This window comes from Plectrocnemia conspersa, unplaced genomic scaffold (assembly GCF_051122295.1).
Source record: "Plectrocnemia conspersa isolate PC_06_02 unplaced genomic scaffold, ASM5112229v1 ptg000012l, whole genome shotgun sequence".
Classification (NCBI taxonomy): Eukaryota; Metazoa; Arthropoda; class Insecta; order Trichoptera; family Polycentropodidae; genus Plectrocnemia; species Plectrocnemia conspersa.
In genome coordinates, this window is record NW_028277176.1 from 24,287,275 (window position 1) to 24,304,457 (window position 17,183).

The following is a 17,183-nucleotide window of genomic DNA, read 5'->3' on the forward strand; positions in this document are numbered from 1 at the left end:
AATTCTTATGACTTTCTACCTGTTTTATATTACTCGACTGCTGCGCCACTTGGCGAGATAGTTCAAGAACGTGAGCTTTTAAAGAGTTAATAAAAGAAGAAGCGAGATATCTGTAAAATTATTTTCAAATGTGCATTATATCTTGAATTATTTTGTTGAACAGCACGTATTTTTAGTATCTCACGTTTCAGATACGAAAATAAAATACTTGAACCATTTCGTAAAATTGATAATAAATCTGACTCATTCTTATCAAAGCCAAGTAGTTAAATCTAATCAAAAAATGTCAAATCATATCTACTTATAAATAATGCGATTAAATAAATATATGATTTTGTATAAAAAAAATTCTAATCAAATCATTTATCTTTCTAATAAAACGCAAAGCAATAAGCAACACTTTCACTGTTTTTTTAATTGTTTTTAATGTGACATATGTGAAAGTATTTCATCGCATGTGCATAAATACATAATCTATTTACGAGTATCCTCGTTTGTTGTTGTAAAATAATTACTTTCATTATGTGGACAATGGCAAAACGATAACAATATGTATACACACCACACCGTACCGGTTTCGTGTCAACTGTGAATAACTATGTGCGTGTTAATCGATTAAAATAAACACTATAACATAAATTGGTATAGTATTTTTTTAATAATATATAGAAATTATACTAAATACAAAAATAATTAAAAAACAATTCATTTAGATACAATGATTAAAATCCTGTTAAATGCACTAGTTACAATGTGTTATACGAGTAAATTTTTAACAGAAAGATTCGAAAATCTAATTTACATGTAAAAAAATATTTAACCAAAACTGAATTTTCATATTTTTTGTCGAATTCTACACTGAACCAAATATTCACTAAAAAAATGCTTAGAAAACTAAAGAAGTACAAGAAAAATCGTAAATTGTATTTTTTGAACCTAATATAACGAAAAAATGCATCTAAATATGTTTTTTTAAATTACAAATTTCCGATAGATACAGAAGCTTAAAAAATTCAGATTATATTTTAATCAATTACAGAGAAGCTTATATTCTGTGTGATTATTTTAAGAATGAACTACAAAACAAGTTTTAATATTGCGAGACATTTATAAATATGACAAAAATCTTAGATATAGTATTATACTTTGCAATAAGGCCCACATCAACAACAACTGAATGAGTCTTTTAGGTAGCAGAAAAAAATAAAATATTACTGCGAGCGTATTTAAAGTTTAAAACATTTATTGGTATATTACTTAAAATAAAATCTTGAGACTTTTTTATTGCTATCATAAAAATATGTATGTATGTATGAATATGTAGTCATTATTTACACTATATTTTTAGATTTTTTATAAATTTTATTTCGAAATGTATTTTGTTAACATATTGCCAATAATTCCTAGCTGTAGTGGATTTACCAAGAAATAAAAAAAAATTGTAGTGTAATAAACCGAAGGCAAACTATCATATCTTTTTGTGAAATGCTTTGGGGCTTTATTTTTGCCTAACCATTGTGCTCACTGATTTCTATTATTATTATAAAAGAGTGCATTTTTCATCGCAAGGATTGTTTTGCTACATAAAAGTTAAAACTCACAAAACTCAATTAAAACAATTATTTGTTTATTATGTATTTAATTATTGATTTTTATGATCCATAAATATTGAATCTCAAACTGTAATGCGTAATTCTGATAAAACTAATTCAATTAGATTTAAACTTGTTTTATTTCTATAATTTTGGTAGCGTTCTACTTTTGCTATATATTTTAAGAAGAGTGCTATACATATTTATTTTAAATAACTTGGGACTTAAAAAATAGTATATCTATAGCAAATGTTATTCCACACTAAGCAACAATATGATATTACAGTTATAATTATTTTTAAATCTGGACCGCATTGATAGCAAGCATTTTACACCTGGTCTCCGCAATAGTAAATAAAAACATATACATAAATATTTTAGGCAATTTCCTGTATTACCTTACTTATAAGGGTATGCATAGTATAGTCAAATATTGTCTATAAACTGCAATTAAAATACTTGTGATTGTATCTTAATTTACTTTAATTTTCCATTTATTAAAGTACTTATTTAAAATTCTGTAGAGATGTTTGCATTTAAATTGCAATTGGTTTATGTCGATAAGCACTCATTACAGCGTCTGTGACGTCACCATGCATTGATTAGTCTGTATTGTTTTGAATATGAATATCATTAGTATATCATTAGTAAAGGAACGGTCCAAGAAAATTCCCTTGCGGCACTCCAGCTATAATTATACGCAATTTTGATAGTTAATTATTTAACGTAACTATATAATACGTATGCATATTTTACGAATGAGATAATCGGAGAGTGTTATTTAAATATGTATGTAAAACCTTCATACCATATCGATTAAAGGCTGTGATAATATTATTAAAATTATCAAGATATTGAATTTTTCAAAACCAACTTGCTTATTTTAATTTTTGATTTTAGCCGTCATGACGATTTATCTTACCCTTAAGGTCATGATGGTCATAATTAAAAATAAATAAAATACCTAATTACATATAATTTCCTACAAATGCATTTAAAAGTATTTTACTTAGCAAATGCAATAGATTAATAAAACGATTATTAATAAAAATTCCATCGTATTAGGCAGATTTGTCTTCAAATAACTTGACAAACAAGATTTTAATATTTTAGATAAGTAGTGAAATCTCAAACTTTGATTTCAAACGATATATAAACGGATTGATAAGTATTTTGTCTTATCTTATCTAACTAGCAAAAGGGGATTTTTCCTAAATATTTTTATCAATCACTTGCTTAGCAATTTTTCAACATACACTCCGGCGAACACAATGTTCTTATCGTAATATGTTTTGATAATAACCTGATATTTTATATCTCTAAAAATATATTTAATATGGCAAATCTCTTGAAAATCGTATTCACCATTTCTTAATCGAGCTATAAAACAAAACGTCTTTTTTGATTTTAATTATAGTTAGCTTCTTGTAACATTGAGAAGTTATTAAAGATTAAAAGGAACTTATAAAATAGTTGTTTTTTATGACATTTTAACCATTCCAAAAATCACAATCCTTCTCCAAAAATATCTAGATGTTAAAAGTTTGCGATTATGTTATGCTTGCAAACCAAACTCATAAATTAGATATTTTTACTCAAAGTTCCTCCATTTTGCAATTAAAAATGTGACTTGTTTCACTCTCCAAATCAATGAATCCTGAATTTCATTTAAAACCAATATTCAATCGCATTTTTTTAACTATTTCTGACTTATTCCACTTTCATGATAAACGGCACATTTATTTATCCCATTTATAGGATAGAAAAAAAATGTGCCGTTTATCATGAAAGTGGGATAAGTCAGAAACGGTTAAAAAAATGCGATTGAATATTGGTATTAAATGAAATTCAGGATTCATTGAAAAAGAGAGTGAAACAAGTCACATTTTTTATTGCAAATTGCATGAATTTTAAGTATATCCAATTTATGAGTTTTGTTTGCAAACAAAACATAATCGCAAACTTTTAGCATCTAGATATTTTTGGAGAAGGATTGTGATGTTTGAAATAGTTAAAATCGCATAAAAATCATCTTGTTTATTAGTTCCTATTGATCGTTATTACTTTCTCAATGTTACAAGAAGCTAACTTTAATTCAAATCACACAAGATTTTTTTTTATAATGACTCGTTTAAAAAATGGTGAATACGTTTTTTAAGAGATTTACCATATAAAATATATTATTACTATATAGAAATAAACTTATCATCTGTTTATTAATGTAGTAGTAAAATATTTTTTAAATTTTAAAATAAAATATATATGACTTAAGAAATAAAATTATAGCATGACATCTTTGGTTCATTCATTTATTCAAAATTAATAAATACGACATCTGTATACAACATTTCAAAACTCTAATATACATCTATCGATGAATTATTAATAATTCATTTGCACATTCATATAAATAATAAATAAATTAAATTATTAATTAATTTAATTAAGGCACATTTACACGAGATTGCTGTGTTAAGTTCAAATCTAAAACTATACAAAGCTGTATTTTACTATCGTGGAGCAATATCCTTTAAATCTTTTAATATCCCTAGAGAATGAGACAAAAATTTACAACAGTCCCTATAAAATATTGTTTCTTGTGTTTCTCCTTTAAGCAGTTTTCTCGTTTCTGGTTTGTTTCCAATTGAAGACACTACTTCACATAAAAAACTATTGAGTTTTATCATGGTGTTGTGAGCTTTATCAATTATTTTTGTAGAAATATAATTTTTGTCTTCTAATATATTTTTTCCAATGTGAGAGAGTTCTTTCATTTTTAATATTGTAGTGTACCGAATTTTTTTCAACCAATCCCTTATCTAAAATAAAAACAAATTATTAGTTTTGCAGCAATATTATGATTTTTTATGCATTAGTCTAATACGTTACATTGAACTAATATAAGCAACATATACAAGTAATTAATGAAACAAAGTAACAATAAGTATTGAAGTCTGTAAAATCTATAATATTTAATTACTAATAAACAATTATTATAGCTTAAAATTCATATATAAATCCCGGTTTTTATTTATAACTAATTTTTATAAATAAAAAAAATCAAATCTGCTAATAGATTTGACTCACAGCTATAGATTATTAGTCCAGCACTATACGAACTACACTATTCCGGCATAAAATAATTTAAGTAAAAATAATTAAAAAGTAATAAATACCAATGCTTGTTTGTCCGCGTAGCTATGTTTATTCTTTAGGTATCTATTGAACATGTCCATTTTTTTATGGTGAATATTGACTTCTGTTAAACTACAAACATAATACTGAACTTCACTCAGGCTTTTACTTATTATGTCTAGTTCGATAGGACTTTTGTCGTTAATTTTTTTTTCTTTGTAATTGCCACATGTATTTTTCCACGGTTCATCATAAAATATATCATAAGTTGAAATTGGATGGGTATTTCCTCTTTTTATTAACGTAATAAAAATCATAACTGTACATAATTCTGTAATTAAAACAAATAATAAATTAAAACATTAATTTTAAAATTATTAATACTACAACATAAATATTATATATTGAACATACTTTTCCATTTATCAATCCTGTCCGATTTCGCTCTGTTATATTTCCACACCATTTTATGTTCGCACAAGGCACACATCATAATTGAACTACGTAACGATTATTCTAGCAGGTAGTATTACGAATGAGTCGAATTTTTCTAAGCGCCACCATTTAACGTCTCTGATATCGTCAAAATCTGTCAATCTGATAAACATTGTATTTATCTTTAAAATTAAAATTAATAATTTAAATGCAACACATGCTATTTATGTAATTTAAAACAATACTTATGAAGCATTTTAGAACAATAATAGATGCTTTCGTTCTGGATTGCATAAATCTAGCAGCAATAATATTTTCGGTTTCACTACCTGCTGAAAAAATATATCTAACTTCTTTCATTTTTAATATTGTACTATACTAATTTTTTCAACCAATCTCTTATTTAAAATAAAAAAAACTATTAGTGATTTCTTAAATATAATGATATGCGTTCGCCCAATGCGTTACAATGAGATAATATGATATAAATAATAATATGATATAAATAATAAAAAAAGATTAATATAGTTTACAACCAATATACAGCCTTGGCCATAATAATGGTGCTACCCATAAAATGCCGTGTAACTCAGATTAGTGACATATTAGGTCACTGGTCAGAATAGTAAACACCCCATTAATAATTTTCTGCAACGAATCCTTTTTCGAAGAAAAAATCTGAAGATTTACTTTACATAAGTGCACAAACAATTTGATTTGTTGAATAAAGTATTTATTTAAATGCACAATTTCCTGTTAAACGCATCCTATTTAATTGCTATCTTTATTCCACTTGAATATATTGAATAAGAAATATACTGCTACGAAAAAATATTATCAATCTTATCAATTCTTAGATGATACATCTATCGATTTGATGTGATCTTTGCGCCAAAATGTTCGGCGCCAGATCAGCTGGCGCTAAAATGACCGGGTCAAAACAACCTTCTATGGGGGCCCCAACCTCCCAAGCGTGATATACCAATAGTAGGCGTTTCTTAATGCGTAGTTTCTTGTTGCATGAACAATCGGCTAAGGACGAAGCCCCAGCGGCGGGCCCTCTATGTTGTCTATGTGGCTTGGATGACCTTTATAACTTACGTGTAACTTAATTTTATTTTTTTACGCGTTTTTGATATGGATATTTCCAACTTATAGCGCCATTGATTTTATAGTTTGTTTGACTGAGTGACCCCCATAAATGTTCTGTATCGATGCGCTTAATACGCATAAAAAATCAAAGCACTATCCCGTTTTATTTTATTTTAATTGAATAGTGTACGTAGAAATAATCCATCTACGTAATTATATTTAACATAGAGAAATTTTATATTTTTTTTACTTTTGGCTACAAAATCATCGAAAAATGCGCAAATAAATCGTCAGCTATAAACTAATAAAAAGTTTGCTGCGAGATTTCAACCCGCGGTCTCGAAAGTATTAGTCCAGCGTCTAAAAGACTACGCTTTTTCAGCATTTTATATAAATTTATGTTTAGTTATAATGAATATATTGATCAGACTATTTAGTTATAAATAAATTATTATAATTTGGCATTTGTATTATATAAATAACCAAGAGCAACTGACATTTTCACAACTGACAGTTTTTTGCCAGTCTTCAGCTGGTTGAAAACGCTCTTTAAAAGAGCTTGTAGTGCATTATTAAAAAAAATTTTTTTTTAAAGATATGTTTTATTACACAATATGTTGCTTTTTTTAATATATTCGTAAGATAATTCCTTAAATATTTTATATGCAAATTTAAAACTGATCCTAATTTTATACTTTTAGACTGCATTGCTTTACTAATTAAATTTATATTTTCAAAGCTTTTTTACCAACTTTCGCTAAAGAAATGATAAATCGCAATGCTGCTGGAATCTCGTTCAAATTTCAGGCATAATCGCAAAATGAAAGTTTTTTTTCTAAAAAATAAGAGCGTAATGAACTTCAATAATGAATTATTTAAATGATTTTAGAAATTTAATATGCTTTTTAATTAAACATGTGGTTTGCAAGTATTTTTTTTTATTTATTTATAACTTAAATTTTAAGGACAACTAAAGATATTTTTTGATTAAATATGGTTAATCATCATTAAATAATGAATTTCCGATGATTACATTACGATAATAATATAATCGACTGCTATATAATTATCGAGATGTAAGTCTTAAATTGTATTTAATTAGATATTTCGTCATGTTTGCCATTATACTATTAAATTAAATATTTTTAATGATAAATATACCGCCATTTTGATGCAGATAAGAAAAGTAAATTCATAGTAAATTCTTATTAGAGAGATTAATGAATGATAATATATTAATGGGTATTACATTTTTTTGTAGTATTTTCGTAATTCAAATACACGTGTCAAGTAATTAAGAATTACTTACTATTCATGTAAATTAGTAAACAAACATAATATTTTACTAATTCGACATATTTGTATATTTTTGTAATTCACAATAATTTAGTATTATTTACTACACTGCTATGTAGTTTTCAGTCTAAATGTAAAAAAAATATTTTATACTTTTTTACAGACATAACCTAAATTGATAGTAAAATTTTGATATTAATTAAATATTTTTACTAGTGTAAGGTTAACACAAGTAAACACAGCTTAACTATAATCACAAAATGTTAAATCTATGCATTCTATAAACATTTAATATATTTTATTAAACTCAATAATATAGCTATTTACTTTAATAAAATATAGATGTCATTGATGGAAATTACTGGAAAATGTAAATAAATTTAAATATTCACTGTTCTTAACAAATTAATCTAAAGATAATATTGTTGTATATTGCTGATATCGTCACAATATAATTTGTGTTTATTTAAATATTTACTTTTGTAACTGAATAACTATAATTTTACTTTTAAAATCTGTGGGTATATATTTTATTGATCTCTATTTTAAATTGTATATTTTTAATGAATACCATCTATTGCTTAGTTACAAAACTTATAAAAAAGTTTTTATTTAATAACCATAAAATTTATTGAAAATTAGCATATTTTGTAAGTTAAAATAAATATTTTAAAATTAAAGTTGCGGTAAAAAGCTAAATAGCTCATACTACTGAACTACCTTTATCTAAATAAAATTATAACCAATTCTTAAACCAATTCTATTTACATTTTTTTTATTAGGTGTATATCTAAATACAAACTAATGTAAGGATACATTAAAAATGTAAATCAATAAAGAACATATTTTTAATAAAAAAAGTATTTATTGAAACACGTTAAATAATTGTCATAAATAGTACAGAACAATTGCGATTATATAGTTAATCTTAATCACATTTTTAATATAAATAATTATGATTCTAAATGAGCGATGATAAATAAATAATGAATTGTGAAATACAGATTATAATTACCACTTATAATAATTTAAAAAAATACATTTACAATACAAATAAATAAATATTAATATTAGGTAAAGCTTGAAAAAGCGAAAAAATAAATTAAGAAACAAATATTACTTATACATGGCACATACATTGAAAACATATTCTTACATATACTATACATTCGAAAATAATACTTTTTACACTGTTTTATTGTACTCCTCAAAAATCGATATTTAAGAGATACAATGTTTATTTTTAAAACTATCACAATTATATATTAATAATAAGTTTGGTCACTGTGATGAAATAAATAGTTATTACGCAATATAATCTTACACTAAAAGTTTATAAATATAATACAAAGGAACTTTTATAATACTCATATCATATCTTGAAATATGTAGAAAATATTCTAATTAATTTGAGATTTGGCAATGTGGTTTATTTATATATTTTATAAATAAAACAATTAAATTAATGCCATGATTCAGTTAAAAAGATCAGTATCCTACTTATTGAGATAATTATTAAAATGATTTACTTAAGCTAACATAATAAAATATTATCACAGTGTACAATTAGTTACTAGATTCATATAAAAATAATCATTTTTAAAATGTTACAAAAATTGCTACTCAAACAATATACAAAATAATTTTAATAATTGACAAATCGATTGAGTATATTTTTATATCACAGTTTTATTAACCCAAATAGTAGTTTTTTTTAGTAAGAAACTCAGACGGATAATCTGATTTTCTGTGTTTTTAAGCTGACATTTTGGGCTAAGAAAGACTTCGATCGACATTAACACTTTAAACATGATGTATTTAAAGCGTTGAATATGAACGTTTGTCTATATAGATTAAGTTTTTGCTAGCCTAGTCAAAAAAAAAATTGTCATGGCAAAGTTAAATTATCACCAATACTCCTTGGGTTCAGCACGAAGCTTATATTTTAATTATTATTCGCGACTTTAACCCTTGTTTTGGATTTGCCTATTTCTGTTCTTAGGCGCTGTAACTCTCTTCCTAATTAAGCTGCGAGTTCCATGTTGCATCCTCTTTCGCTCTTTTTTTATTGAACTCATATCGTTCAATATTTTCTGCCAGTCTTTGAGAAACTCTTGATAAAGTGCGTAAAACGATTCGTCCAAGGTACATATACCAGCGACGTCTGCTTTCTCAGGAAAATTTCCCGGGAGAATTGATGGAATATTTTTTACGACAAAGTCTTTAGGAATTCCCGTCGTGTTCAAGCTGGTTTCAACTTCACACAACAAACTCCTAGCCCTGTTTTTCAATTGGTCTATCGCCGCAAAGCGATCTTCTTCTTTAAAGACGAGACTTTCTGAGACTAACTTCACTCTGATCAGCCTTTCGAAGCCATTGTAGAAACCCATTTGCCGTTCGTAAAACTTAGACAGCCAATCATGAATCTGTAATAATAAAAAAAAATATAATTAGTAAATATATTTTAACTGACCCAACCCGTTGTCGTGGCGATCGTAACAAGCAGTGGTCATTATTTTTTTTATATACGCACATATAATTATTGTTAAGCTAATTATGGCTCGCAGAAGTAATTCAGAATAACTTTCATGGGATGCTGGTATGCAAACGGACTGCAGCCGAGCAGATGGAATATCAGTAACTGTGGGGTAATTTGTCGTTAATTGAACCATAACTGCCACCTGGGAACGCAAAATGTGTCTTACGAACGCAACTAATGAGCTGGCCACAGTTTAAAGCTAAGAAACGGCAGCTCACTTTACGTCACGTCTTGACACTAAATCGTCAACACCTTCATGATACAATTTATTTGACGTGAAATGTTATTAGCAATTTTTATTGCCGACGCGCGGTTAAATAATATATTTATGATCGTTTAATTAACGCAATATTGTCACGAGCGAATGGTGTGATGGTAAAAATTTACGTTTTAGAGTGATAATTTAATTATACTATCTAATAATAATATACCCTGCATGACGACTATGACGACGACGACGGTAGTCAGTACGCACAGCTGTTTTGTTGCATTAATGGTAGAAGCATGCGTATGTACTAATTGATAAAGACAAATGCCATTTCCTTATAGCGTTATTTGAGTGACTTTTTTATTATTCGTACATATACTATGAAATTATTTCGATGGAAAAAAGTTTAATTAAATTTTTTAAATTAGTTTTATGTTGGTATCAATATTAAAATAACTAAAAAATCATTTGCACTTTAAAAGTATTATCCGTGATTTGTATTCTTTTATCGTAGTTATAATTATTAGAAGTCTTGCTTTATTCAACGAAATACGAGTAGAATTAAAATTGTACGTCTGCATTTACTAAATGCAATGCAAAAAACCGTTTAAATCTTCGAGCACGTATACTTCTTATGCGTTTTTCCGTTCGTAGCGTTGGCGAACTCAGCGAAGGTCCAGCACGTTTCATTTTTACGATTGCAGGTTTCGCTCTCGCGCGCGTTGATGTCTCCGCGGTACAACGGCAGTTCAATTATAATAAAATAAAATCAACGAGTGAAAAAAATAATTGGACATAATCCCTAAATCGTCTGCGCCTAGTTCAATTTAAAGCTTAAGAAGGTAATCATATTTTTTTTTTGATTTCCAATTGTCGCTTATTGCGGTCAATTAATATATACTACCTATATATATGTTGTATGGATGTAAATTCTATTCTTGACTTTATACAAACAATTCGCTTACATCATCGCCGGTTGCGCTATGCCATGAGATTTTACAAATAATTAAATGCAACGGCACGTTTGATGCATAATTCTTTCTCTTCAACAGCGATATCGAATTCGTACTTTAAATATTGTTTACAAACGCGCACACTTATCGATTGCGACAATTAAATTTGACGAGGTCTGTAATTCGACTCATTCTCATTATTATTGGTTTTGCAGGTGGTCGATGTATCATCGACGCACTTCATTTCTATTAAGTTCAGCGAATGCATAAATAATCAATTAATACTGTGTCTTATTTCACGATAACGACACTATGATATTTGTTATGAATGACTAGTTATCTGCGGTTCAGCGCTCTCTCCTTTGAGTTCGAGATAATTTTATGTCGGAGGACGTTAACAAGGATAGCATTATTACGGGCGGGAACTTTGCGATACTGTTTTTTTAAAAATTTGCCCGAACATTCGATTAATGGCGACGCGTAAGAAAATTATGCATGCAAATTGGAGGGCGATGAATCGATAATATCTCAAGCTCGAGGCAAAATGCTCTTTTAAACTCACACCGTCGAAAGAAATTGCATATTATTTTATATTGTCACGATTATCGAGCTATGTCACATTTTTTACATTAAAGATTAATGAGATGCTTAAGTAATAATTTTATTAACTAGATATAATCGATAAAATTGCACAATATTTTATAAATATTAAAGATAAAAGTATGTTCAGTGGCAGTGAGGCATATTTTAAAATCATTCGCCGTATTATATTCCATATTCAATACTCGAATGTGACGATTATTCGTTAAATATTTAAATTCAGATAGATTCGTTTAAAATATTATGTACTTGTTATTTGAGTACTTTACATATTATTGAACATTTCTTAATTAGCGCGTAACACTTTACGATGTTTATTGTAGTATATAAATAATAATTTACATGCGGATAGCAGGCATGTCATATCAATTGAATTTATGGATCGCAACGATGTGGGTAAAATTATTTATGTCACGCTCTGACCCGTAAAACGTGGGACCCTTTTGTGTGCAAGCGCGCAAGAGCTCTTCAAAGCAGAATTGAAAGCTCTTCCGAGAGGACGTTACTTTAAAAAGTTCTTTGAGTCGAGCCTAGATGTGGGCGAATAACGCGTGTTTTCTCTCGAGAAGCGACCTCGAGTATAGAAGCACTTTGCATTGCAATTTACTCACCAATATTCCAGGCGTCTTCTTTATGATGTTGGGGTTCTCTGTCTTGTACATCCTATACTCCTTCCAACTCTTCGTCAGATCCGTCGTGATGGACTTAGTGTAGTCGATCTTCATGCATCTGTGATCTAGAGGTAGTACTTTCTTTTGGCGCCCGCGGGTCTTGTAGAATTCGTGCAGGGTCACTTTCAGCTCTTCCTTGAGGAACCTCAAGAAATAGTTGGCTTGGTGTCTGACAGTCGTTTTTTCGACGTGGTGGACCCCGCAAGGATTGATCCAAGCCATTCCATTATGCTTAGGTTGTAGGATGTGAGGCGCAGCATCGGCCAGCAAAGCGAGGAACAATATTAGGCATATGCTTCGAATTGTGCACCTACTTGCGGATATTCCTGCGAACAACGTAAAATATCACATTATTTAATCTGCACATAAATGTAGAAATCGCTGAACATTAAAAAACGTACCACGTAAATTTACATCCATGAAAAATCTATTTTCACATTCATGCTTTTTCATTAACTATCGCGTGGTGAAATCGTTAATTGCCATTACACTTCAAATATTAAAACACTAATTGTATTGAATCACATCTTATGAAGTTTCGATAGATCGTTCTTGCCGTCGTTTCACGGGGTGTCAAGGCTCGCTCGCGAATGACGTGCGGCCTCTGCCAGAGACAAACTGTGACTGGTGGCATGCTCAAACCTTCGAGCCTCCTATGCTCACCCCACCAGCTTCCGCCAAAGTCCGTTTCCCTCCGACAGGAACCGCCACTTGGTGTTCGTGATCTTTTTTTATTTGTGTCATTATTCTATCGGAGATTTCGACGGACATGAAAGCGGCGAACCTAATCGGGGGAATCCCCGCGCCGCGTCACCTCAACCGGAATCAGATCAATTGCACAACGGATCGAAATCACAACCGTTGACGGAACCTCCGTGATACGTATAAAAAAGTAATTAAAAAAACTAGATGATTGCCAAAGACAAAAAAGAGACAATTTGCAATTTAGCACCAGGATACGGAACAAACACCAGGATATGAATACAATTTAGAAAGAAGTTATGTATAATTTTTGTCATTTATAACTACATGTACTAAAGGCTATTAAAAGCAAAGTAATAACACATATATCGATGGCCTTAAGTGCGAATTAACTTACTCCACTTTTGAATGAAAATTTGCGCATACGATTCTAACGCTCAAGCTATGAAAATAGCTAGTAATCATAAACAATGAGATTTTTTAAAACATTTTATTGCCACTAAGAGCATCACAAATATGTAGTAGATGAACTAATGAAAATGCCTATGAAAAGGACAATACTAATCTGGAAGGTCTTACAATTACTTTATTTCAATGTATCACATAAATATATATAATACACTCACTTTTTAATTTTTTTGTAAAGTAAAAATGTATAGAGGTAGACAATTTACATTTACGACATGTTAGCAAAAGACTATATCACATTCTAACTAAAAATTGTTTTGTAAAATAATACTGAGACAGTTTTATGTAAATTTATAATTAAAATCTGGAGTCAAAAACTAAGCTTCTATTAAATTATTGATATACTAGATGCAAATAAATATATTATAAACAATAATTAAGACGATTGAATATTTTTAAGAAAAATAAAATTGTATCTATACAAATAGATTTTGTGTCAGATTTAAATGCAGTGAGCTACTTTATCATTGTGGTATAAATCCTACTATATAATTTTCTAAATATTCGGCATTTGTCATACATTAGATTGAATAAAAATATCCTTAAAATCTAAATTAAAGTTTAATTGTATTTGTACTAAAATATTACATGATTAAACTAAACCGTCAATTTGATCTCGATAATAAAAAAATAATTTAAAGCAAGTATTACAACGATCGATTTGAACTCATTTTTATCAATCGCTATATTTTAGACGCTAGCGTGATTCCACTTAATATTTAGTGTAAACAAATCAAGTATGTTCTTGTGGACTCTTTATCGCCTACGTCACACGTATGAGTAATATTTTTTAAATTGAAGTAACGCTGTAATATAACTCGATTTTCAAGCAATAAACGTCTCGTTATCTCTGCGCGAAAAAGTAATAAAATAAAATTCGACTGGCGTCAATTAAGAACTGATATTTGCACTAGCAAAATAAAATATGTACTTTAACGTGCGGGCAAATCCGTCGCGAATAATTGATATTGGTAATAAAACAGTCTCGTTTTACGGCGCGTTGTGTGACCACACAACGGTGAGGTTTCTGGGACAGTCGGCCGATTAAAAATAGAATCCCACTATACACGATGCATGTATTGTACACGGTGAATACGTGCGGGTGGACTGGAGATTTGTAGATACACATATCACATTGCACATTTACCTCCGCGCATATTGCGTATGGTAGTTTGTTCACTGTAAGTTTGACACATTTTTTATTTTCCTCGTCTCGGTGATGCTCGTTTGATGATTCGCTCGCGAATGACACTGATCTGGCGATGGCATATTGGTCTTAAGTATCAGGGTGCGGAAGTGACGTGAAATTTCATTGATCAGATTGGTAACATTGTGGCGCCTAGTGATAGTGGGGGAAGGTGGAGGTGTGTCCCAGACATCAATGAATGACTAAGTCGCGTTACGTATCGCGTTACAGCGATAGTCAACATTTTCTTATCGGCCAATGTGACGTAAAGGCGCTCGAATTACTGACACGTGTAAAACAGGATCAAACGTGTGACATATGGCATATAATATGACTAATAAATTGTCCAAAATTAATAAAACAAACAACCGAAAAACGTAAAAAAAAAACAATAAAAGTAAATAAACAGTACCTCCAAAAACATTTGTATATATATCAAAGGCTCTGCGATTGGAGTCCATGTTATAATACGGTTGTATACAATGCCACTTAAGCTTGTGTTAAATCACTAGTCTTGGAGTGCGAATTTTAACTCTGATCGATATGGAAGACCACTCTTCATATATATACCTACACCAAAGATAACCGCTAGATATTTGTCATAGATAGTGATATGACGTAGACATAAATGAATTTCGAGCAACATGATATTGACTTTAAAATGCACGTCATGTGCAAAAAATATAATAAAGTAGATTGAACTGAAAGTTTTGAAAGCAACACTTCAGTTCAATGGTGAAATGGGTGACGTATTAAAAGTCAACTTTGAACATAAATAAGTATTTATAAGAATTTATTTTATTAAAAATATTATTTTGCACAAGTCTTCGTCAGTGATGAACCGGATATCTTTAATGTTGTACAATTTTTGTTTCGTATTTATATAACTCATTCTGTACTTATATATGCATGAAACATATTGGTTCATCGTAGAATTATAATGTTAAAAAAAAATAGGAACAATTTACCTAGTGAAAAGGACAGAATATTTTGTATTTTTCTAATATTATCTCATGAACAAAGTATCTCATGAATCTTATGACGAAAATTCAGCATTAGAAAACCACACTTTTAGTGAATACCATAACATATTTTTTTCTACAATTACCATTGTAAAAAACAATAAGTAAAATAGATGCAAAAAAATATATTTTAAAACCTTTTTTTTAAACTAAGCATAATTCAACTGTATTAAAATACATTTAAATATAAATAAACATTATAAGAGATAATAAACTCGTTGTTTTCTTCTTAACGAAAAAAATAAAGATATGATGACCCCAACATCGGATGTCGAAACGTCAGAAAAAGTGCGATTCGCAAGCCCTTCTATCTCCCATTTTGTCAAAAACACACACTTTATTTCATATATATACCATTCGATATTTCGGCAATGATGGACCTGCTACGATCAGTACTTTGCTACATAATTGTTGCTCTCGTCCTTGACCTAGTAGCATATCGATGCATTGCGGTGAGGCAGCACTAATGACATTAATTATCTTCCCGTTTGTACAACTTACGCCATTTGTGTTTGTGTTAATGCTTTGATCGATGACAATTTTCGGTAGTTATTCTGCACATATGTGGTCCAGAAATAAAAACCAGGACTTTTTGTTAATGGTTTTATTTTTATGGATATATATTTTTTGTGTGAACGAACTGATTTTGTAATGTTATTTAAAGTTCTTATGCTGCTGAAATTAATATTTTGCTCGTCTTCAAATTAAACGGCAGTTTCTAGTAAATAATCTTTTAAATCACATTTTTATGTTCCTCCTTTAAGTGTTAAAAAATGTAATTTACTATCTACTTCTTGCTCTATTGTGAACATAGGTGTTAAAAAAAATTAAAAAAACGAAAATCAACTCGTTCTTTGCTTTCCGTAAAAAATGTTCTAAAATCCAAACAAAGAAAATTGGGAGACTTCGCATATTCCTCAAATTGCTTTATATGAATATTAAAAAATATCATACAAAATGTGACCACGATTACTCATATAGTTTTATCAGATTGTAAATATCTTAGGTAACAAGTCCGATCAATAATTTACTTTGATCATATTAGTAATAAAAAAAAGGATTAAAATTTTAATAATAAGCTCTTCCTAAGCATGGTAATTCTAAAGCCTTGCATTTATTATATTATCTCAATAAACTCTATCAAGTTAATTTAATATTAAATAAATTAAGAAAATTCTGGACCGATAAATCAAGTGAAAACTATTTCAAACGGCAATAAATTAGCAATATAAATTGTATCATCTCGCCAAAATAAAATAAAATACAAAACAATGATTCGACGTG

At 28.9% G+C, this 17,183-nt stretch overlaps 1 protein-coding gene across 2 annotated transcripts; it reads right to left on the reverse strand.

The window, feature by feature from the left end:
• Positions 1-8,395: 8,395 nt before the first annotated feature.
• Positions 8,396-14,924, reverse strand: LOC148228679 (uncharacterized). 2 transcript variants are annotated; one of them, XM_088199875.1, is made up of 3 exons: positions 14,839-14,924; positions 12,462-12,847; positions 8,396-9,976 (listed from the first exon to the last, which is right to left on the reverse strand). In XM_088199875.1, the coding sequence occupies exons 1-3, from the start codon at positions 14,885-14,887 to the stop codon at positions 9,515-9,517; spliced, it is 897 nt and encodes a 298-aa protein (XP_088056001.1). In that variant the 5' UTR covers positions 14,888-14,924; the 3' UTR covers positions 8,396-9,514. The 2 variants fall into 2 exon arrangements, with proteins under 2 accessions (XP_088056001.1, XP_088056002.1); XM_088199876.1 differs by lacking the exon at positions 14,839-14,924 and adding an exon at positions 12,923-13,167.
• Positions 14,925-17,183: the final 2,259 nt, after the last annotated feature.

What these genes read in the sequence shown, in the direction of transcription:
- LOC148228679 (XM_088199876.1), bottom strand. Translation starts at nt 12,974, where the DNA reads ATGAAAAAGCATGAATGTGAAAATAGATTTTTCATGGATGTAAATTTA. An exon ending in CATGGATGTAAATTTACGTG is followed by an intron (nt 12,848 to 12,922) that starts GTACGTTTTTTA and finishes CGTTGTTCGCAG; the next exon opens with GAATATCCGCAAGTAGGTGC. An exon ending in AGAAGACGCCTGGAATATTG is followed by an intron (nt 9,977 to 12,461) that starts GTGAGTAAATTG and finishes TTATTATTACAG; the next exon opens with ATTCATGATTGGCTGTCTAA.